Source organism: Budorcas taxicolor, chromosome 2, assembly GCF_023091745.1.
Source record: "Budorcas taxicolor isolate Tak-1 chromosome 2, Takin1.1, whole genome shotgun sequence".
Taxonomy (NCBI): domain Eukaryota; kingdom Metazoa; phylum Chordata; class Mammalia; order Artiodactyla; family Bovidae; genus Budorcas; species Budorcas taxicolor.
The window spans coordinates 177,550,985-177,575,049 of record NC_068911.1 but is presented as its reverse complement, the minus strand read 5'-3'; the positions used below and the strand labels follow the sequence as shown (position 1 = coordinate 177,575,049).

The 24,065-nt window shown below is 55.0% G+C and overlaps 1 protein-coding gene across 1 annotated transcript in view; it reads right to left on the bottom strand.

Annotated features, from left to right (window-relative positions):
• Nucleotides 1–22,477, bottom strand: part of CAPZB (capping actin protein of muscle Z-line subunit beta) — a 138,891-nt gene extending 116,414 nt beyond the window's left edge. Inside the window, exon 1 of the mRNA XM_052661088.1 lies at nucleotides 22,360–22,477. Coding sequence (XP_052517048.1) covers nucleotides 22,360–22,362 — 3 coding nt within the window. The 5' untranslated portion in view covers nucleotides 22,363–22,477. The remainder of the gene's footprint in view (nucleotides 1–22,359) is intronic.
• Between the last annotated feature and the right edge of the window lie 1,588 nt (nucleotides 22,478–24,065).

Sequence of the window (24,065 nt, the reverse complement as noted above, 5' to 3'; positions counted from 1 at the left end):
AAGGAAATCAGTCCTGAATATTCACTGGAAGGACTCATGCTGAAACTAAAGCTCCAATACTCTGGCCACCTGATGCAAAGAACTGACTCACTGAAAAAGACCCTGATGCTGGGAAAGATTGAAGGCAGGAGGAGAAGGGGACGACAGAGGATGAGATGGTTGGATGGCATCACTGACTTGATGGACACGAGTTTCAGCAAGCTGCGGGAGTTGATGATAGACAGGGAAGCCCGCATTGCTGCAGTCCATGGGGTCACAGTTAGATGTGACTGAGCGACTGAACTGATATAAATAACACCCCAAATGAAATGAGGTAGCCATCTAATCTGCTTAAAAATCACTTAGAGCAGATGCAGTGTAACGGTATTCTCTATGATTTCTGTCTAGAATAAATGTTTTAATTAAAGAAAATTCAACAATGTGAGTCAATATCCACCTGGACCCATGCTGACCCATACAGTAGCCAACAGCCACGAGGTTACTAAGTTTAAGTTTTCATTAAAATTAAATTAAAAATTAAATATTCAGTCCCCAATCACACTAGACATATTTCAAGGGCTCAAGAGCCACAAAGTAAAAGTCAGTCAGTCGTGTCCGACTCTTTGCGACCCCGTGGACTATACAGTTCATGGAATTCTCCTGGCCATTATACTGGAGTGGGTAGCCTTTCCCTTCTCCAGGGGATCTTCCCAACCCATGGATCGAACCCAGATCTCCCGCACTGCAGGCGGATTCTTTACCAGCTGAAGCATCAGGAAAGCCCCAAGAGCCACATGTGGCTAGTAATCAGAGGAGCGCACAGACATTCTGAGCAAACTCCGGGAGATGGTGAAGGACAGGGAAGCCGGGCATGCTGCACTTCATGGGGTCACAGAGAGTCAGACACAACTTAGCATCTGAACAACCACCACCACCCAGACAAAGAGCACTTCCAGCATCACCGTGATGCCCTTCTAGTTGTCAATACAGCTGCAGAAGACCTTCTTGACAATATATACCTTTTCTTAAACAGTGGATTTGGTTTCTTAAATCCTACTGTCTGCTAACACTACCAGAAGACAAGCAGGGAAAGACCTCAGCAGCCTTCTTTTTTTATGCAAATCTGCACATTCCACGGAGCCTAATCTCCCTCAGAAAATTCACAACAGCATATCCTTGGGGGAAGGAGGGATGCTGAAGTCCGGAAAGCAGTGGGGACCAGGGACAGGTGAAACCGTGTCTTTAGTAAAAGGAGTCCTGAGCAAACACATAATTTGCACCACTGTCCTCCATATTAATAAACAGAACTTTCTTCAAAACAGGTCCGCCAGCCCCTATTAGCCTCACTTACGCAGAAAAAAAGGGTAGGCATTACCTCTGCTAACCATCTGTGGTTTTGCAACAGGATGTGATTGGTGCACAAGCTAATTTCCTTCACGATTCTGATGCCAAAGCACTCACGTGACCCCGTCGAGGCCCAGCAGAACCTCAGTCACCCTCTCTGCAGCCTCGCCCGCCAAGCTCCCAGCAGGCCAGGCTGCCACCCCCGTCCAGGAGCCAGGAAGACAGCTCTGCAGCCTTAGTCCCGAGGACACGGACAGGGGGCCGAATCAGAGGCTGGACAGGACCTCCCACGTGGTGTTCAGGCCCATTCAAGAAGCACAGGCTGCCAGAAGTGTCTCTAGAATAGTTCACCCTTTATGTAAAAAGTGGGGGAGGAACAGAATTTATTCGTATTTGTCTGTTATGTTGAAAAACACAAGGACAAAAAAACAAAACAGAGCTACACAAAAACTCACCACTTTAGATTTATAACAGAACTATTCATAACATCCCAAGCCTGGAAACACCACCGAATGTCCATCAACTGGTGAATGGGCACACTGACTACCCAAACCATGGGGTACTTACTACGGGTTCCCATTGGTGGCTCAGACGGTAAAGCAGCCACCTGCAGTGCAGGAGACCCTGGTTTGATCCCTGGGTGGGGAAGATCCCTGGAGAAGGAAATGGCAACCCACTTCAGTACTCTTGTCTGGAAAATCCCATGCACAGAGAGGAGCCTGGTAGGTTACAGTCCATGAGGTCACAAAGACGCGGACACAAGTGAGAGACTTCACTTTCATTTCGGGATACTACAGAATCCCATACAGCTCTAAAAAGGAACAAAACAGCAATATATGCAGCAACTCGGAAATTTTTCAAAAAAGAAAAACCACACTCAATGAAATCGATCAAGCACAAGCCTATGTACTACGACTCCATTTCTATGAAGTTACAGGAAAGGCGGAACCACAGTGACGAGGCAGATCGGCAGTCGCCCAGGGAAGGGGGAGGGCGTGCGCTTTTCGGGAGAACTTTCTGGAGTGGGGAAACTGTTCTGTAACTTGACTGTGGGAGTGGTTATGGGATTATTAACAAAACTCATTAAGCTGGACACTAAAACTGGTGAGTTTTACTGTATGTAAATAACGCCTTAAAGAGACCCTAGAAATATTAGCAGTAGTTACCCAGGGCTCAAGGATTTAGGAAGGGAGGGGCAAGCTGGAGGAGAACAGGAGTGAGATTTTTTATCACACAATGTTTTAGCCACGTATTTTTATTTCTGGAGGTTATGACTATATTGCCTTTTCCAAAACTGAGTTACAATTCTTTTCCAGCCAAATGCAAAGGAGGGCTTTGTACGCAGGCTCAGTTGGGCCACTGCGGTCCAACACTGGGTTCCTGTTGGAGGGTTAGACATGAAAGGCTTAAAGCAGGTGGGGGTGGGGAGGAGGAAAGGTCTGATCCAACAGGAGTCGTGAGTGGAACACTAGCCCTCTCGTCTCACTCGGGAACCAGGCCTCCTGCCCAGGTTAGAAAAACCACAGCCACCATTTCCCGGGTACTTCCTGTAACCCCGCTGCTACTCCTCAATTGGACAGCATCATCTCATTAGGGTAAATCAACACCATGAACGGAGCCCTCACTGCCTGCTAGGTACCAAAATTTCTCCAAAAGACCCGGTGATGAGGAACTGGTCCCAGAGAGTCACACGAAGCCCTGAGTGGTGCAGCCAAAAGCGGAGCAGCAAGAACCGAAACCCAGGCCGTCCGGCTCCAGAAGCCGAGCTTTACACGGCTGTCCAAGAACCACTCTGCTCCCAGGACAGAGGCAACACTGAGGTCTACACCACATGGGCTGAGGGCGGGCAGGGAACCCACCTCAGACACCACACGGCTCAATGCATCTGGCCTCCTTTGCAGCGAGGGAGCCCTGCCAGGAGGGCCTTAGAGTCCCACATCAGGGAGGTGGAGCCAGAAGGATGGAAGGGTCACAACCCTCTCCCTGCGCCCTCGAACAAGCTGCTTCCTTCCTCACTGTTACCGAGCAGTGACCACCGAAACCCAAATGAAAATAGGAAGCCCGTCTGAAGACAAACTGTTCCCGAACTCGTGTTTTAAAAGTCTCTACTTCTTTGAACAAATCAATTACACGTCCAGGTCAGAGTCCTGAGCTGCTGTCAGAGGAGCTAGAAACCATGGCAGCACCGCAGACCTGCATCCTTTCAGCTCCTGAGCCCGGAGGCGCCCGGTGCTCTTGAGTCCAGTGGGAAGCAAATGAGGCCAGGAGGCAGGAGGGGAACAGGTCAACATCACACAGAGCGTCAGGGGCCAAGATGCAGCCAGGGTTCGACTCCCGGAGCAGTGCTCTTTCTGCCACTCCGGCACCTTCCAGAGCATGGTATGCAGGTCAGCGGGGTTTGAGAAAGGTGTGTCAGAAGGGATGTGGACCAGTGCAATTTAGTGGTTTACCTATTTTTAATACGCATAGGAAAAATATAACTAAGCACATCAAAAGTGTGATTTCACAGATGTTTCTGCTTCAAGTTGATTGAGGTTTTAGGCTCAAGACAATTTAAAGAAAAACATTACGACAGTCAAGTAGGGGAGCATGTCCTCCGCCATCCTGGCTCACTCCGGGGGCAGATTAGAGCAAGCAAGAATAAAAGGAAAGGATGAGACATAAAGAAGGGAGAATGGAGGAAGGCAGAGGTGCGGAGTCCTGCCGTGGTCCCCACAGGTGACCCAGCTCCTGCACCAGGCCCAGGGCCCTGCAGCAGAGGACAGAGTGCCTCGCTCCTCCCGTCCAATGTCCCACTCCCGTCGAGCCGACCCAGCCTACACTACACCCCAAACACGCTAAGGTCCAAACATCAAGTGTCAGCCCAGTCGGGGGAGTCAAGGTCCTACACCCCATGGACCCCCCGCTCAAGAGACTATTGTCAAGGTGACCGCCCTCTGCTCCCTACCCGAGCCAGCTGTCAGTGTCTGAGCCCTTTCCCCGCCTTCTCTTCTGCTTCGAAAGCCCTAATTACCAGGCTGCCTTGGTCTAAAGGACAATTCGGATCACACGTCTCCACATCAGCACCAGAGGCTCACAAGCGCGGCCGGAAACACTGCAGGGCAGCGGCGCCCCGAGTGCCATCCGTCCCCACCACCCGTGGGTCACCAGCGCAGCCAAAACACTGCAGGGTAGCAGCGCCCCCGGAGTGCCATCCGTCCCCCACCACCCGTGGGTCACCAGCGCGGCCTAAACACTGCAGGGCAGCGGCGCCCCGAGTGCCATCCGTCCCCACCACCCGTGGGTCACCAGTGCAGCCAAAACACTGCAGGGCAGCGGCGCCCCGAGCGCCATCCGTCCCCCCCACCCGTGGGTCTGACGAGTGGGACTCTCGTCTGAAACCGCCAGGGAGGGACTTCTGTGGTGATCCAGTGGCTAAGAACCCACCTTCCAATGCAGGGGGCGTGGGTTCAATCCCTGGTTCAGGAACCAAGACCCAACAGAGGCAAACCGACAAGCAGGACACAACGAAGGGCCTCGCCGTCGCGCTGCGGTCGGGCCTCCTCTGAGCGGCGAGAGAACACCGGTTCTAAGACAGGGAACAGTGACTTGCAAAGTCACATCACATCTTCTCAGACGTTGAGACTCACTGATTAAGCAGAAAAATAAGTATCCAATACTCATAGGTATTATCCTTCGCTCCACACCACCCACCAACCAAAAAAAAAAAAATCAAAACATGCGGAAGAACTCTACTAAAGTCTTATTTTGTAAGCATCCTCACTGTAACTACATCTCCCTCACCAGGCAGGTACAACACAGGCCACAACCCAGGCTTGCTGGGTAACTGGCAGGAATCGTCGATTTATCTCTAACTCAAGTTCCATTCTGCAAATTCACCCACTCGCTAAAATGTAGGCGTAACCCCCAAATCAATACTTGGGGCCACTGGTGGGGTCATCCAGACACACGCAGGGTGGAGAAGAATCCAGGTCACCCAACGCGCCTGACCCAGCCAAGTGTGAACGAGGCGACCTCTGCCCTTTTAGTTGCAGCTCTCTGCTGTAAACAGAGCACTTTTCACAACATTTTAGCGCCACACTTTCCACCTCGTTGTGGACTCTGTTGTTTAAAAACGGCCCTGCGCAGTGCTTTCCAGCGTCCCAAGGATAGAAGGGCTGAGATGCGCTTACAGAGAAAACACGTGATGGACACGCTGTCGGCCCTGGCTTCAATGATAACAAGTCATCAATATATATGAAGTAAGGTGTCCTTAGCAGAAACACACATAAAACAGGGGGAAATTTTTTTTCTAATGTTTCACATTAGCTCATCTCAGAGCTGAAACTCATCTCAGAGCTGAAACTCACATCCTTTTTACCCACCTCTCCCTACTTTCCCCAACTCCTGACCTGTGACAACCAACTTTCTACTCTGTTTCTAGGAATCGGATTTTTTTTTAAGAGTCCACATAGAAGTGATACTATGCGATATTTGTCTTCCCCGGTTATGTAACGATCAGGCAACAAAAATTTCACCAGAGCATCCCAGGACGGTTCAGGATTTGCCTAGCATTGGTGGTGACTTTGCAGAATGAAAGCCCAAAGCAACAAAAACACTGCACACACTCGGGCGAGGAGAGCTGGTCCACACCTTCAGACACAAGCTCCTGGGGCAGCCAGAGCAGAGGAGGAAAACAGCAGAGCTGGACAAAGACCCGCAGTGCAGAGCAACACACAGAGGAGACTCAGAAACCCCTGCGTGCCCGACTGTTAGAGTGAAAGCCGCTCGGTCTTGTCCGACTCTTCGCGACCCCATGAACTATCCAGTCCGTGGAATTCTCCAGGCCAGGATACTGGAGTGCCTTTCCCTTCTCCAGGGTACCTTCCCAACCCAGGGATGGAACCCAGGTCTTCCGCACTGCAAGCAGATTCTTCACCAGCTGAGCCACCAAGGAAGTCCAACTGCAGGGTAATGGTTAACCAAGTGACCGTATTAACCAGTTGAAATATTAGTCATTTAAAATGTTCTTGAAGGGTTCATAACAAGAAAATCTTATAGGGAAAAAAGCATAATATAAAATTAACACAGGAGGACTCCTGATAGTCCAGTGGTTAAGAGTCTGCCTGCCAATGCAGGGGACACGGGTTCGAGCCCTGGTCAGGGAACTAAGGCCCCGCAGGCTCTGGACAGCTAAGCTCGTGCACCACAACTGCTGAGCCCTGGCGCTCTGGAGCCCGTGAGAGGCCAACGTGAGACAAGCCCCGTGTCAAGCAAAGATTCCACATGCGACAACTAAGAACCGACATGGCCAAAAATCAAATAAACAAACACTGTGTCAAAATAACACAGACCAACATGAACTCAATCACAGGAAAACCTTTAAACTGTACAGAGACAAAGCTGCTGAACTGACCTACCAAAAGGTGAAGAGCAGCTGTTGGCAGGGTAAGATTATGGGCAATTTATTCCCTCCTTTTCTGTATTTTCCAGCTTTTCTGTAATGAGCACATTATTTATTTGGCCATGCCATCCAGCTTGTGGGATCTTGGTTCCCTGACCAGGGATTGAACTGAGGGGGCCACAGCAACGAAAGTGCCAAGTCCTCAGCACAGGGCCACCTAGGAGGGCCCCAAACGTGCTCCTTTCATACGAAAGAGAAAACAGGACAAAAAGCTTTCACAATGATGCCAGGTTCCAAAGGGATACCGAGCAGAGGGGACGCCTCCCCGGCCCCTGCCGCTGGTGCCCATGGCCATCCAGACAGCCAGGCCTCTCCTCCGCCAGCCCACAGGCAGCTTGGGCTGGGCCCGCCTGTCTCTCAGCCCCGTGCCCCGGGCCTGGCACAGCACACAGCGCCCAGAGGCTGGGTTGGGGGATTGTGGGGGCGGGAGTGAGCATGCAGCAAATGACACCCAAGGAAAGCTAGCCGCCTGCTGGGCTGCCTTCCAGTCAGGCTACAAAGGGTGTTGAAAGGGACCGGGCAAGAGTGCCCCCGGAACCTCCCTCATGCGCAGGCCTTCCCTGCAAGGCGCCCCGCCTCTGCGCCGAGCTCGCCCACCCTCCTGCCTCTGGGGACGCAATGCTGCCGTCTGGGTCCCTGAACATGACTTCCGCATCCCGGCACCCGCTGTCCTCTGTACCCGCCCCCGTCCTTCTGGCAAAAGAGGCTGCTTTTCCTAGACCTCTCCCCTGGGGGTCCTGCCCGACGGCCCCCAGCCGAACACCTCCTTCAGGGCCCCGGCACACACCCCCGCCCACCACGGTCTTCCCTCCCCCGGGGTCTTCGGAGGCCCAGAGACAGGAAGGCGCCGGACACCGGTGGTCACCAGCATCAGCTGGTCCACAGACGTGCCACCTCCCACATCCATAGTCACTCAGGTTTGTTTAACGTGTACTTTCTACTCAGGGCAATTAATATTAGGCTTCCACTTGTGGTAACGACACAGCTTCCCCTTAAATAACTCCTTTTTTTCCTTTCTTTAAAAATACTCATTTATTTGGCTGTGCCCACTCTCAGCTGCGGCACCTGGGACCTTTAGTTGCAGCGTGTGGGATCTAGTTCCCTGACCAGGGATCGAACTCTGGCCCCTGCATTGGGAGCGCGGAGTCTTAGCCACTGGACCACCAGGGAAATCCTTCGCTTAAATAATTTAAGTTGAACAGATGAGGCAATTCAAAGAAAACCCAACAGTTCTATATGGAGAGAGAGGCAGCAAAACCATCTAAAGGCAAACACTAGATTGGGCTACTCTGCAGGAAAGCAAAGAGCACTCTCCACTGGTCAGATCAGAGGGCCCCAACGGGCAGCCAGCGAGGCAGAAGCTACAGCAGCTCCCAGAGCAAAGCGCCGGGAAGGCTGGGCGCAGAGGAAAACGCAGGTCCTCTTCAGCCCCGCGGTCCCACTCCTGAGGAGTCAGCTTAAGTGACTCAAAAGGAGGGGAGACAAATACACACAACACACACTCGTGTGTGTGCGATAAACATCACTCCCACCCAACAGACACCCCGCCGCTTTCAACCCTCCTTTCTTTCCATCTACAGTACTTTCTACCTATCTACTTCCTATCTCTCAATCTGCACTCATTTTCTCCAGCGTTTCGTCACTGCAACTCACATCTCCTGTGTACACTGCAACACAACAGGAGCTCTCAAAAGGCCCCGGGTTTGAAGCTGGATCTGCCCGCAGATCTCTTCTTTAACTCAGGGTACTGACTTCCTGGGGCTCCCCAGGCGGCTCAGTGGTAAAGAGTCCGCCTGCAACGCGGGAGACGTGGATTCCATCTCTGGATCAGGAAGATCCCCTGGAGGAGGGCATGGCAACCCACTCCAGTATTCCTGCCCGGAGAATCCCACGGACAGAGGAGCTAGGTGGGCTACAGTCCGTGGGGTCGCAAAGAGTTGAACACAACTCAGTGACTAAACAACAGGAACTCAACAAGGTCACGTTGAAAAGTGTGGTCTTTCCCTGCGTCACTGGACAAGCACGTTCAAAGACGAGTTTTCAAACGGGCCTGAGTTTCTGTGGCAGAAAAGACAATGGCCTGCTCCAGGGCGTGGAGTCAATTCCAGAGCGTTCAGACAGAGGACCCTAGTCCCAGTGCCTGGGGACTCACGGTGAGATCCAGATGGGATTCAGACGAGCCGCCGGCGCTGTGTGAGTGATGAAACTCCACAACACGGCAGAGATGAAGGGCAGAGGCTTTAACTGCAGAGCAGCTGGGTGCAAGTCCGGACTCTGACGCTGATTAGCCATCTGAAGAATCTCTCAATTCACACAACGTATAACTTACCTATGAAGAAGGCAACGGCAACCCACTCCAGTACTCTTGCCTGGAAAATCCCATGGACAGAGAAGCCTGGTAGGCTGCAGTCCATGGGGTCACTAGGAGTCAGACACGACTGAGCGACTTCACTTTTACTTTTCACTTTCATGCATTGGAGAAGGAAATGGCAACCCACTCCAATATTCTTGCCTGGAGAATCCCAGGGACGGCGGAGCCTGGTGGGCTGCAGTCCATGGGGTAGCTAGGAGTCAGGCATGACTGAAGCAACTTAGCAGCAGCAGCAGAACTTACCTAAAGTCCTAAATTCACAGGACTTCATGCTTAAGGAAAATTCAGGGAACTAACAGGATAATGCATGTCAAGCGCTAAGTAAAGTGCGTAAGTGACAGCTGTTCCTGCCACCCTTTCCTTACTCACTCCGAGGGCCTGCTCAACGCTTTAGCTGATCTGGAATCTGGCTGCACTTGTTCCAATACACAGCCCATCACCTGAGGCTTAGAAATCTTGTTTTGTCTTTTTTTCCTTTCCTTAGAGATTCTGCCATGTGATGGAATTCACCTCACAGAGTTTCAGCAGTTAATCCAATGCTTCACAAGGATGTGAGAGTAGGAGTCTAGCCTCACAGAGCACTCTGAGCTCGCCACAGAAAAGGTCCAATGCTATTTCCATGTCCACGTCCTGGGAATTAGTCGCCCAATGGGCGGGCCCTTCCTTGGGGACCACAGCAACCAGTTCTTGTCTGTTATTTTCAAGAAATGCTTCCTCAACAATCAATGTGCACCAAGCAGATTCCATGAAATCGAAATAAAAGCAGGATCCCGGAGTAAAGTCCCAGGGAGCTGCTGTGTGCTCTCCGTCAGAATTCAGCAAGTTCAGAAACCACAGTCCACCATATGCAAATACTCAATCATTATGTTGTACACTTGATACTAATAGATGTTGTCTGACAATTGTACTTTGATTTCAAAAAAATAAAAGCTCAATCTCCTTCTTAAAAAAAAAAAAAGGTGGTGGGGGGGAAGAAACCAATAGTCCATCAGCACACAAGTCTTATAAAGCCAGTTGTATGGGACGCTGGAGGACAAGGGAGCTCTAGCGGGCCACGACATAAACGCCCGGGGAGGAGGTTATTTAAAGGAAGGAATGAAGAAATCACGGTGGATAAGGAATTGGGAAGATTGGACCTATTTCCCAGCAACACCATCGAGTGCCCGACGAGCTGACCAGAAGTCACGGAGACCCTGCCCGTGCTGTGGATGGCCGGGTGCTGACAGCAAGCCCGGCGCTCGAAGCTCCCTGAGGAAGGCAGCCTCGCTCGGCACCCACGTACAGGCTTGCCCCTTGCGGCTGGCGCGCCCCGCCATCCGCCGGTTCTCCGGTTCTCCGGGAGCGCTGCAGTCGTTACAGCCCGTTTCTCACTCCAGCCCCCGCGGCAGGGTGGCTCTGAGTCCCCATGCCCGCTTGCTCACGACAGCTGCGCTATTTCAGAGTCCACCTGGACATGCCCAGGGGCGAGGAGACGGTGCAGGGAGGAACAGAGGGTGCGGTGCCCGGGGCCTCAAAAGGGAGGCCACACCCGCCACGGGTCGGCAGTTCCCAGCAGGACGTGAGGCTCCCTGCAAACGAAGGACTGCAGCAGCTGCATGCTCACCCACGGCTCCAGGGCCGATGGCACGGGTGGGCCAAACTGCGGGCCGCTGGCTAACGGTCTGCTTCGAGCTGCGGAAGGCTCAAAAACTGCTGAAGAACGCTTGGTAGATCTTCCGAAGAGAAAACCTGTACGTGAAAAGGCACCCTTGGGCCAGCCTCCAGTACGTACTGTGGGCAGGATTCTGTCATCAGAAGGACGGAGTTTAAAGGCCACCCCTGCCCCGACTAGCTGTGTGATCCTGTACAAAGCTCACTAACCGCTGAGGCCTCCACCTTCACAACTGCACAGCAGGGGCAGGACCAGGGCCCGGGGAAACGTGACAGGAGACGGTGCCCACGACGCTCAGCACAGAGAGGCTGACATCATGCAGGCCCCTGCGCGCGATAAACCCTCTAAGCCAGCGTTCGGAGGGCGGCCCAGCCGGAGAGCCAGCCCTGGGGACGCTGGAGGTCAGGACTCGGCTCGGGGTCATCAGGGCACCAGCTTAGATTTAGGGTATTCCTTAGTACAGGGATTTCTAGAGCCATCCAATTATCTTCCCAGTGGACCGGTGCTTGGTTGCAAGACAAAAGATGAGATTCCTATAGATAACAGGGGTCTTCATATGAAGCTTGAGCTACAGCACTGACATGTATTATTCTTATTTATTCCTCTGAGGAGAGGAGATTATGCCCATTTCACCGATGAGGAAAAGTTAAGGCTCAGAGAGTAAGTAGATAGTTCAAGCTCACACCGTCCCCGAGAAGCCAAGATTCAGGCGTCTCCCTTCCACTATACTACACCAGGCTGCCTTCCAATGATCATTTTTCCCTCCATTTTCTGTTACTGTCCCTCCTTCTTATACTCCTAAACCCCAACACCCCACACACGTTAAAATCACGTCCTTAAAAATCAAACATGAAATCCCTGAGGCAGTGAAGTCTGGCAGGCCTGCACAAGTTCACAAATGCAACATTGCTTAGTGGCAGCTGAGAGCCCCTGTGAAAACCTGCCACCTTCAGAAAAGGAGAAAATAGATCAGAACATCCAGGGGGGTGTGGGGGGGACGAGGCCCACTGATTAGCACCCTGCCCTGCTCCCCTCACAGGCGCTGGGTGCTGTATGTAACTGGCGCCCCAGAGTTGGCCACTCATGCCGAGAAAGAAAAAAAAAAAAAATTAAGCCATTTTCCAGAGGAGTGACTTATATTATAACCTGGAACAAAAGGACCATTTCCAGCAACCTGCTCCTGGAGAGGCAGGTGCATGCCTGTGAGGCCTGTGCTAACAAGGGTGCGTTTCCAGTGAGCTCTGGGAGAAGAAACGCCTTCTCTGGGAGACTAACAAAAACAGAGTCCAAACTCCTTCCAACACAAAGCAGAGGGAGTTTCCACATCGCAATTCTCTTTAGGCTCTAACAGCACGCCAAAAATCCATGTCACTGATAATAACGCGGTATTATTAATAATAGTAGTCAATGTCATCCTGTGTCTGGCTTTACATGCATTAACTCATGTAATCTTCATAAAACCCATCAGAAATATCCCACCATTTCACTGTGAGACAAAGAAACTGAGGCAGAGCGCGAAGAAAGCTGCCCAAGGCTACAGGTTCGCACCGGGACCTTGGCGGTCCAGCTCCAGAACTTGCCCCTTGATGACCTGGACTCTGGAATCTGACCTCCAACTCCAAGGACGGTCAGCTGTGTGACCCTGAGCCAAGTGCTCGGTGCCCCCACGTGCAGAGATACAGTGAATGCTGGCAGCATCAGGGCCCCCTGTCCCTCACAGCCCCGATCCCCCACCACTGGCCCCTCCAGTCTTCGGCACCAGGAGACCCAACCCCACAGGCAGACCCTGCTCGGCTCCTTCCATTCCCGTCAGGCCCACCTGGAGTGACACTGACCGACTAGGAGCCCAACACTGCTGTCCTGAGAAGCCAGGTGTGGCCAAGGGCTTAGGTCCCATAGCAGATCTGGACCGGAGCTAGAAAGCCTCACTCTGGAAGTGCCCTGCGCTCTTGTTTGGTCTGTTATAGGCTGAACCACGTGAAATGCGGGTATTTGGCCATTTCTGGCCTAGGAAAATGGCAAGTTCCCAGGTGGCACAGTGGTAAAGAACCTCCCTGCCAATGCAGGAGATGCAAGAGACACAGGTTCGATCCCTGGGTCGGGAAGATCCCCTGGAGGAGGAAATGGCAATCCATTCCAGTATGACTGCCTGGAGAGTCCCATGGGCAGAGGGGCCACAGCTCACAGGAAAGCAAAGAGTCTGACACAACTGAGTGACTTGAGCACACATGTAGTTCAAACAGGCTTCCCCGGTGGCTCAGAGGGTAAAGAACCTGCTGCAATGCAGGAGACACAGAAGATATGGGTCTGATTCCTGGGTGGGGAAGATCCCCTGGGGGAGGCTCCCCCCACCGCCCAGTGCTCCTGCCTGGAGAGTCCCATGCAGAGAGCAGCCTGGCAGGCTACAGTCCACAGGCTGCATAGTGAGACGTGACTGAGCATGCAGGCACATGCGTCAAGGCAACGGGGAGAGGGCACTTACGTCCACTCAGGACCTACTCGACATTCACCCGTTCAACGTGAACACATGGCCCACGGCCCAGAGAGAGCGGACCGTGGCGACCACACACCGCTCTGAGCTGAGTGGGGAACTGGGACTTGTCTTCTCTCTCAAGGACAAGAAACAGAAGGTATCAGGCATCGGGAGGGTAACCAGCTCGCCCTGCTCAAGGTCATGCAACTACTAGAACAGTCAGTACGGTCTTTCCCCGCAGGTTCCCAGGCACCCTGACCCGGTCTGTGGTGCCCAGGCTGGGATGGGCCTCACAGGGAAGAGCCCAGGGTCCCCACAGAGACCAGGACGTGCACACCTACAGCACGATGGACAACAAGTGCTGCCCGGAATGCCCAGGTGCCCCCTAAGGAGGGCAGATGAGACGCACCTACCACCTGAAGGCTCAGCAGGCATCTTTCTGAAAACAGACCACGGCTCAGGAGGTTCCAGCTGCTTTCATTTTCAACACCCTGAACCAAAGAGCCCTCCGAAAAAGTTTTTTTTTTTAGTATTTACTTATTCGGCTATGTCAGGTCTGAGCTGCAGCACTCGGATTCAAGTCGCGTCCCGTGCGATCTTCCGCTGCAGTGCACAGACTCTGGAATTGCGGTGCTCAAGCTCAGTAGCATGTGGGATCTTGCCACCGCCCCCCTCAACCCCCCGCCAGGGCTTGAATCCAAATCCCCCGCATTGCAAGGCAGACTGTTAGCCACCAGGGAAGTCCCAACCCTCTGAACTTCTAACCTAAACTCAGACTTCTTCAAGCCACCGTGGCGGGACCTGCAGGTGAGCCCTGTGGCCCTGGGTTCCTCATCTATAAAATAAACATCCCGGTGGATCCACGCATGAGACAGGCCGGACCACAGGACCCACCCGACAGGAGTGGGGTGGGCTGGATCCGAATGCCGGCTTTGGCACCGACTAGCCGGGCCCCTTAGGCAAGTTACTACAGCTTTCTGAGCTTTATCTGCAGGAAGAGGAAACAGACCTCACAGGGCTGGGGCTGAGAGAGTCAGAGAGAGTGACTGCACCCAGAAGAGGCCAGGGCAGAAGGGAGGCGGCTCTGTGACTGAGTCCGGGAGGGAGACCTGATAGCGTGTGGGAGGGACGCTGCACCTCCGTTCCCTGCTCCTCGAGACCAAGTCAGAGGCCTCAAAACCCAGGACTATCGGGGCTCCACACTCCCTACGGCTGCAAGAGATCTGGAGACAGGAGTTGTCTGGAGGAGGAACAGAAGGAAGCAAAGACGGCGCACGTCAGAAAATCTGAGTGAGACTTCCCTGGTGGTCCAGGGGTTAAGACTGCCTTCCAGTGCAGGGGCGCAGGTTCCAGCCCTGGTCAGGAAACTAGATTCCACCTTTGCCGTGTGATGTGGCAAAAAGAAAAGAAACTCTCACAGAGCCAAGCACCTGAAGCAGGCCAGCCCGGCCGCTGCTGCGATCGCATCCAGCTCCAGGAACCGCGCGCTGACCAAGCTGTGCTCAGCGGAGATGCGAGGGGCTGATAAAGTAAATGAAGCCTCGGGTCAGACCGAGACAAACCCAAAGGAGCTCCTTCGGGGGCCACGGGGTCTTAGATCAGACTTCTCCGCAGGAGCATGCGGCGAGTAAAAAGCTTGTCCTCCCAGCTTCTGGGCCCAGGACTGCCCGCAGGAAGCCTGTCCACGCGGAATCAAATGTAACTCTTCAGGGCCGAAGACTCATGGAGACGCCTCAAGCGGCAGCGGGCCCTGTGAGCAGGCCACACCCGACCTGTCTGCCTCTCTCGCCGCCACTGACAAGGGGGAGAGAGCCCCTGGTACCTCCAAGGGGATGCTGCTTGTCACGGACCCCGGCAGAAAGGACGCGAGCAAAAGAATCTTGACAGGACCCTCACTTTTTACACTGAAGATACTTCACTTAGTACCTATAGTGAGTCCTCCACCCAAATCTGACGGAAACCTCTGAGACGGTAAGTCCAGGTGATGCTAAACTAACAATGATTTCCGAGCAGATCCTAACTCAGAAGGGTCCTGCAAGTTCCGTGCTAGAAGAGGAAGCTTTGTGGAGCGGTTTAAGCAGTGGGTGGAAACGGTCAGGCCGAGCCAGTGGACACGCACGCTCGCGATCTGCAGTGCAATAAGAGCTTCGCGGGGAGAAAGCACGGGGCTGGAAGCCCCTCCGATCGCCAGGCGACGGCGAGGGCCTCTGCCTCCCTGGGGTCTCAGCAGAACCAGAGCCACTAGCACTTTGCTCCCAGGCGGCCTGGAAGTTAAGTGAAACACCACCTCTCAACCATCTATGTTAGTAAAATAATCAGTCCCGCTGTACCGACAGAGTACCGGGCACCTTCTACCCTTTCCACGTGCAAACTCACTCGATCCTCACAATAACTGCCACGGGGCAGGTGGATGTAACAGCCAGGGCTGCTGTGGCCTTGGAAGAAACAGCTGCAGAGGAAGGTTCCTCTCAGAGGTGTTCAGAGCTGCCTGAAATCAGGGGTGGAGGGGGGCGTGGTGGGGGGACCAGGTGATGGCCCAGTCGGGCACAATCTCAGACCAGCCTGTTTTCATCTGCCTCCTCTGCTTAAGAGCCACCTTCTAGTAGGTCTGACTATTGGGTGAGCAGCCAGGGGATGAATGACCTGATGGAAAAAATTACAAGGGACAGAGGCGCCTGGTACCCAGAGCTCCGGTCCTGGGGGCTGATGGGCAAGGTGATGCAGGGGACGTGAGGGTTGCACAGGCTGAGTGGGAATCGGTGCCACCGCAGAGGCAGAGAGGGCTAGGCGGCTGGGTCCCTGGGCTAACCAGACCGAAACCCCAGTCCAGGCATGAGGAGGATATCAAGGTTTTGCAGACACCACTATCTAGGATTTAAACTGCTCAGAAATAGCTGTTGGGTCAGTGATAAAGCATCCTGTCCAAATGCTTGAACAGGGCAGCTCCAGGACAGGTTTCCCGCAGCCCAGACACGATCAATCACGACGGCGCACAGCTTTCCTATCTTCATCTTTCTCACCCACCCCGTCCTTTTCCCTCCCCGCAGCCACTCGGCGGGCCAGGACCCTGAAAACCTCGCAGGGTGATGCTTGTAAATGCCTCCCTCCCAGCTGCACACCACCGCCAGATGCCTCTTCCTAAAATACCACGACTCTGCCAGCCTCCTCCAATTTCCACCTGCCCTGTCAAAAATCTAACTTGGCTCCATGCTGTCCCAGATCAAATGCAAACTCCTTAGCTTAGCAACTCAGGCACTCCACAACTCCCTCCCGAGACCGAAGCTCCCCTACCCTGGCGTGCACTCTGCAGTTGGTCCCCAAATTCGCCAGGTGACCGTCACCCTGACCTCAGCTCTTGTCCCAGGCCCCTGCACCCCATCCCTTCTTCTCCACCTGGTCATGGTCTCTCAGGGCCTCACCCCACCCCATCCCCACCAAAGCTTCCTGGGGAGCAGGCAGTGGATTGAGAGGCAAGCCCTCGGGGATGGGCAGACGCGTGACCCGCTGAGCCTCTCCTCTTACTACTTCCGGCTGCACTTAGCTTTCTGGATCCACCCGGCCTCCCCTACTGGACCCGAGCGTGGGGGTCAGGCCAATTCATGTCCTTACCGTGGAGGAAACAGGACAAGGCAAACGGCAAGCATGGCGACCATGCGCTGTGCGCCAAGCACTGGGTTAAGCACATCACCATGTCCACCTCTTTCTCCCCGGATCCCTATAAAACGCCACCCTCGCTCTGCCTGAGGGAGAGTAGGATCCTCGCTTCGGTCACATACTGAGTTGCAGAAACAGGACTCCTCACCCATGTGCCGAACCCCAGAGCCCACGTCCCGGGGAGCAGGCCCCTCTCAGTGCCCACCACTAGTTCATTCTACGTCTGTGAGGCGCTCACCAAGTGCCAGGAGGCCCATGCGAGGTGTGGGTTCTTGGTGGGACCCAGACAGACAATGCGTCTGCCCTCGAGGAGCTCACAGGCTCACAGGTGTGGCACAAGGCACGGACTCCGTTCACAGGGGGCTCCACCGGGCACAGACCAGGTACCTAGAGCCCGAGACACAGCATCAGGTCATGGTAACATGCAGTATCCGGAGCACACAGCGCCTGGTCCTCTGTGGTGGAGCAGAGCCTCAGGCCCTGCCAGCAACGTGCTTTGTTCAAGACACAGCCCAAAGCCAAACAAACTTCATATCTGCCTTCACCAGGCTGGAAGGAGTGGAGGAAAGGGGTCTACCTCGGAAACCAGAAAACTTGGTTCCTCCACTTAGTAGCTATGGACAGACGAACCGCTCACCCCTCTGACGCCCATCTGTTAAATGGTGACAGCGATAGCCACGATGCATATTAATTATGTGCCGGAAAGCACCTGAACAGTATTAACTCATTTAATCCTCATAGAAGCCTTACGAGGAGGTACTGTTATCCCAATGGCTGTCTGGCTCCTAAGTCTTAACTTCTTGCATGCGATGCTGCCTCCCTCCTAAGGCTGGATGGACCTTCCTGGTGGGGGTGCTGCAAGAGGGCCAGAGCTCCTGCAGCGGGCAAGCCTCCACCTCCTCACCCCAGAGACCTGATCTCTAAAAGCCTAGATTCAGATCTCTAAAAGCCTAGATTCAGAAACGGTATGGCTCTTACTGATCTTTTTTTTTTTTTTTTTAATTTGGCTGCACCGGTATCTTAGTTGCAGCTCTTGGGATCTTGAATCTTCGTTGCAGTGTGCAGGATCTTTAGTTGCGGCGTTGTGGCTCAGCTGGAAAAGAACCCACCTGCAATGCAGGAGACCTGAGTTCGATCCCTGGGTTGGGAAAATCCCCTAGAGAAGGAAAAAGGCTACCTACTCCAGTATTCTGGCCTGGAGAATTCCATGGATGCAAAGAGTCTGATACAACTGAGTGACTTTCACTTCACGATCTCTCAGCTGCCGCTCGTGCCATCTACCTGACCAGGGATGGAACCCAGGCCCCCTGCATTGGGAGTGTGGAGTCTACGCCCCTGGGCCACCAGCCAAGTCCCTCTCTGGTCTGACCCAAGTGTGCTTGTGGGTGACGCTGCACACTTTGGACGTCCATGCCCCTTTCACTGGCAGAATCCTCCACAAGGAGAAATGGGGCCAGAGTCTGCACTGGGGTCCCTGCTGCTCGCCATTTCTTAGGAACCCAGTGAATGTTCAGCACAGGGGATGGGTGGACCCACCACTCACACCAGTCACTCAACCTCTCCAGCGTCCATCCGGGGATGAGGCAAGACCTAAGTCAGGTTTCTGGATGACGGCCGATCCTCAATCAGTGGTCGCTACCCAGAAGAGAAGGGCTGGATTTCCATGGCACGAGGTTACCGTCCCCGCTGGGAGAGCTTCCGGTCTGCAGGGGACAGACCGTGGGGCCAGCGCCGTCTCAGAGGCGGGTGCACACCCCAAGGCCAGGGCTGAAGCCGGGCACAAGCCCCACCCTTCTCTTAAGTCTCGCACACCATCTCACGCCAGTGTGTTCACAGCGTTATTAAACAAGGCTCTGCTTCCTTAAACTTCAGGTAAGAGGGCCATGCCTTCCGGCCAAGTAATGCAAGCTGCGAAGGCGTGGACCCCTGTCTGTCTGGTCCCCAGCACACAGAGCAGCACAGAGAAAGTCCTCACATATACGCTGTGTGCGATGTATTAATCTCACCCATTAGCTTCCAGCACCCCCTCACACCCCACTCTCTGCTTGATGGCATGCATTTCCCTGTCTAAGAAGCAAGAGTCTCAATGTTCAAAGGACCTGCCCAGCCACCATTTCCCTGTGCGGTCAGTCATCTGTCCCCTCCCCTCCCCCAAGGAACATAAAAGAATAGGACTTCCGGGTTATAAACAGGAATATCTGCTTTCAATCAGATGATTTAGCATCTCCTTAACCTCAAACCAACTGATCCATCGTGGGCCACTTTTTTGAAGGATTCCACCAAAGAACATCCAGCTGGGTTGAAATGAACAAGGCTGTACATACGTGTGGAGTCTGAGCTGTGTATCTCACCTACAGGAGAAGACCAACCAAGACACCAACAGTATTGTTTCCCCTTGTCACAGTACAACAGGCTTCTCCTCTCCTCTCCTGTCAGGCCAAACCATGTGGGAGCTGGAGGGGCAACTCCAGGGGGGCCCGGTGCATCCCCGCATGCTGCAGCCCCGCCACCCAGCACCAAAATCGTCACTCTAAATCAACAATGGCTCCTACATTAGAAGTTAGAGCTGCGCAAGGGAAAGTGCTCTGAAACTATAAAGCACTTACAAGAGTGAGGTCACTGCCTGCTAAGAGAATGCAAAGAAATTCTATTTGCCTGCGCATTTATAACTGATGCCAACAAAAATCATGGCATTTTCTCCAAAGTCCAGAGTAGTTCAGATTCTCAAACTGCTGTTCCCTTCTAAGTTAGATAACTGAGAACTAGCTGGTTTCTCTGCCATCAAACCTACTGAAAGTAAAAAACAGAGTATGCAACCCTGCACCACCATTTCTGCCCTGTCCCAACTGGTCTGTGTTGGTTTATTAGTCAGAATATTCAAGCAGGGAAGAAACTGAACAATAAGCAGTCAGAAATTACTTACAAGCCTAGGGGGATACTAAGAACAAGTTATTAAGACCATGAGTATGAAATCCAAACAGCCAAGTTCAAGACACGCCCCCAAGGGGAACACTCCAAGCTGCTTCCTTCAGTGCCAGGTACCGTTCTAGGCCCCAGGGATAGACAGGCAAAACAAAAGACAAAACTCCCTGCCCTGAGAGTTCCCGTTAAGTAAGCCTGCGTCACCACATCACTGTTTCACTATGAAGTGATATCCCTGTGCAAACAACCAGGACCACGTCAGTAGCCAGCAAGTGCGGCTCCCCCCTCCCCATCTCTGAGTGACCATCCTCACTGTTTCTGAACAGTGTCCTTCACATCCTCAGCACACAGACAACCTGGGACAATGGGGAGGATGCAGTTAGAGCCTTCTGTCAACTAGACAGCATCTTTAGTAAGTTATCCCACCGTCTGGACCTCAGCTTCTTCACCTGTCAAATGGGGACAGCAACTGCCTCACAAGGCCCCTAGCAGCCCCACCCACCCTTCCAGAAAAGGCCTTTTCCCACCACTCCTCCCATGATCCTTTCAGATTATCTAAGTAAGACCCAAATACAGGATGCTCAGAAGCCTCAAGTATCATCCAATCCCTTCTGGGTCATTACAGGCATCCTTCCATCACCTCTGGGGCTCAGGCCAAGGCAAGATGCTCCCCACTGCACCCAACCCCCACAAAGCCAGAGATGCTGCGGTGAGCAGGTCCACTGGCCACGCCAACCCTCCTCCCCGCCTCTGCCCTAACAGCAAATGTACTAAAGCTCCCTCCGAGTCCTCACCCAAAACTGTCCTGGAGTAGTCCTTCCCCACCCAAGCCTGGGTGGGGTTGGGCCACCTCCCCTGCAGTCAGTTCTCCACTGATGCTATCGGAGAAGGCCAATCACAAGGGCCACGTTTTTCATCATCACCATACAGGAAGGCGTTAAGAAAAAACCCGAGCTGCTCTGAATTAGTCACCCTAGTTCAGCAGCAACATCTCTTCCTTAAACAAGGAACCGAGAGCCTCAAAACCCTTTGGGGCCCAAAGTCCACATGCAAACATCTGCCTGCCCCCGGCCTGAACACTCAGTCCACTCGCCCAAGGCTCCTTGGCCACTTGAGGCAGAAGCCCTCTGGCCCTTCCAACCTGGGTGCTGGGCCTGCCCGCCAAGAAGGTTCCAAAAGTGGAGGGCTGGCCGACGGGGGGCCTAGGTGAAATCTCAGGCCAGTCAGAGCGCCGAGCAGCTGCCTTCATTACCAAAACAAACAGCAGAGCGGAGCCAGCGGCGGCTCACCTGGTCCGAGGCACCTCCATAATCTGCAGTTCCAACCTTCACGAGTTGACAGTTGAGGGGGAAAGGGAGGCTGCGTCTGCAGGGGTGCATCGTGTCCGGGCCGTCTGCTGGCCTCGGAGCCCGGGGGGGCCCCCAAAAGAGGCAGCCTCACAAGGGCGATTGTGCGCTCATCCCCGGCCCGCGGCTCCCCCGCCCTCACCCCTCGGCTCGCGCGCACACCCCGGGCGCCCTGGGGACCCCGGCAGAGCGCTCCGCTAGTCCCGCGCCCCCCGGCGCCCAGGCGGCGGTCGTGGGGGAGGGCCCGCGGCGCGCCGCGCTGCCTTCCGGGCACACTGATGCCCGCCCTGCCCTCGCCCGCTCGCTGCCAGGAGCAGCACCGCGCAACCCCGGGATCGCGTCCCCACCCGGGCCGGGGGGCGCCCCTCGTTTCCCACGGGCGGCAAGGAGGGCGCGCCCCGGGAGGAGGTGAGGGGACCACCTGGGTCGGGGCCCCCGGGCGGGGGGCGGGCCCAAGCCCAGGACAGAGTGGAGCTGACGCAGGCCGAACGGTGAGAAGTCCAGGGAAGGGAGACGGCGGGCGCGCAGGGGGTGACGTCCGGGCGAGGGCCCGGAGCGCAGGAGTGCGGTCCAGACTTGAGACCGCGGAGGAAGGAGACGAGCCAGGCTGAGGCCGCGGAGCGGAGGGAAGCAAATGTGGGCTGGAGTCATGGAGAAGGGGCGAATGGGGGTCCGGACTGAGGCCATGGAGGAGGGGGGGGGCGGGGGAACTGGGGCCATTGAGAAGGGGGCAGAGGCCACGGAGAAGGGGGAAACTGGGGGTCCGGACAGAGGCCAGGGAGAAGGGAGGACGGGGGGACAGAGGCCTAGCCTGGGCCGGAGGAGGAAGAAGCGACAGCCCAACCGGGGCCGGAGGGACAGGGGATGGGGGCCTAGGCCGGGCCGGGCCGGGGGGAAGGGGACCACGCCTGGGTGTCCGAAGGGGGTGCCCGGCCGGGACCACGGGTCCAGATCTGGCCCGGGCTGCGGGAGAGCGCAGCCTGGACTCGGACATGAGTCCAGCTGGAAGCAGGGGTGGGGGCCGGGGTCGCCCCCAGCCGGGCGGGAGGGGGTCCCCCCGGGCTCCGGGCGCGCCCCTCCCCCACCCGGGGAGCCCACCCTCAGCGGGCCGGGCCCGGCGGCGGGAAGGGTCCGAGCCCCGGCGGGGCCCCGGGCCGGGGGCCATCGGGCCTTTACCATGGCGGCGGCGGCGGCGGCGGCGGCGCTCCCGGTCCCGGCGTCTGTGGCTCTCCCCCCCGCTGCAGGGCCCGGCGCTTCCACTTCCCCGGGTGCCCGAGAGTGAACATCCGGGTCAGCGCCCCCTCCCCCCGCGCCGAGCCGCCGCCGCCGCCGCCTTCCTTCCTTCCCCGCCCCGGCCCGGCCCGGGCCCGCCCCCCACGCCGCCGGCTCTCGGCCAATGAGCGCGCAAGGTCTCGGCGATCGCCAAGTATGGAGCGCGGCGAGGAGGGGCGGGGCGCCGAACCCGGAAGCGAGGGGCGGGGGGTGCGAGGGGCTGGTCCTGTTGAGGGGCGGGGCCTGCGGGCGGGGATGCGGAAGGCGCTGGGAGCCGGAGCGGTCAGCCGCCACCCCCAACCCGCTGCACGCGCTCGCCCCTGCGGCGCGCCCGGACCTGGTGCGGCCGGCGGGGCAGGCCCGGCCGGGAGACACGGCGGGGCGAGCGATCCCCGAGTGCAACCCCCGCGCTGCCGCTTTTTGCTGCGTGTGGGACCTGCAGCCAGTCGCTGCGAAAACGGGGCCTCGGGCCACATTCCTCTCTGAGCAGGCAGCACGCACCGAGCCTGGGGTGCGGCCCCGAAGATCGCAGGGGTGAACGGGACATAACGATCTTTCCCCTGCTCCCGAGGATGCTGTCAGCACCACCCAGGCAGAAATGAGAAAATCCGGCACGAGAAACGTCACATGTTAAGAGGAGCGCCCGCCCATTTGCCCAGGGGGGCTGCTTCATTCCGCACAGGGACTCAACTGTTCTTTTTCCTTCGCTCAACAAGTATTTACGCTTGATCTAGAAGTCAGGAGGCCTGGGACGCTAGCCCCGCTAGTAATAACTGTCTTCCCTAGCTTGCTCTCTTTCTCTCTTTTGTAAGATGCAAATTAGGCCACTGGTGAGCGGATTGTAAACTACAAAACATTGTACAAATGACAGGAATGGGCAGCACCAGCCAGGCCATGACACCCCCCCCCCCGTCCTCAGGTATAGCTCACAGTCAAGTAAAACCGCCACTGGCATTGAAAGTGGCACAGATAAGTCCCCCAAGAATGATTCAGGCCTGTATTAAGAGGATTCAGACAAGGGCGTGGCGTGTAGGAATTTTCTCTTGGTATTTATTGAGCATCTACTGTGTACCAAGCCCCGCTCTAGGCTCTTAAGGATAGAGCAATGAACAAGACCTCTCCTGTTGCAGAGTTTAAACAAGGGAGGGGAGACAATTAGGTACTAAGTAAAAATGGAGATGTGGAGGAAAATCAGAGTGAGGGAACCAGCATCAGATTAGCAAAAGTGGGGCCAAGGAAGGCCTAACTTTTTAAAAAACTAATTTTTATTGCAGGAGACCTGGGTTCAATCCCTGGGTCAGGAAGATCCCCTGGAGAAGGGAATGGCTACCCACTCCAGTATTCTTGCCTGGAGAATCCCATGGACAGAGGTGGGCTGCAGTCCATGGGGTCACAAAGAGTCAGACAAGACTGAGCAACTAACCATAGTTGCTTTACAACGTTGTATTAGTTTGTACTGTACAGCAAAGTGAATCAGCTATACGTATACATATATCCCTTCTTTTTTGGATTTCTGGAAGGCCTAACGTTTGATCAGAGGGAGGTAGAGGAACAGCAAGGGCAAAGTCCGAATGAGGACAGTCCCTGCTGTGTTTGTGGCACAAGGAGGT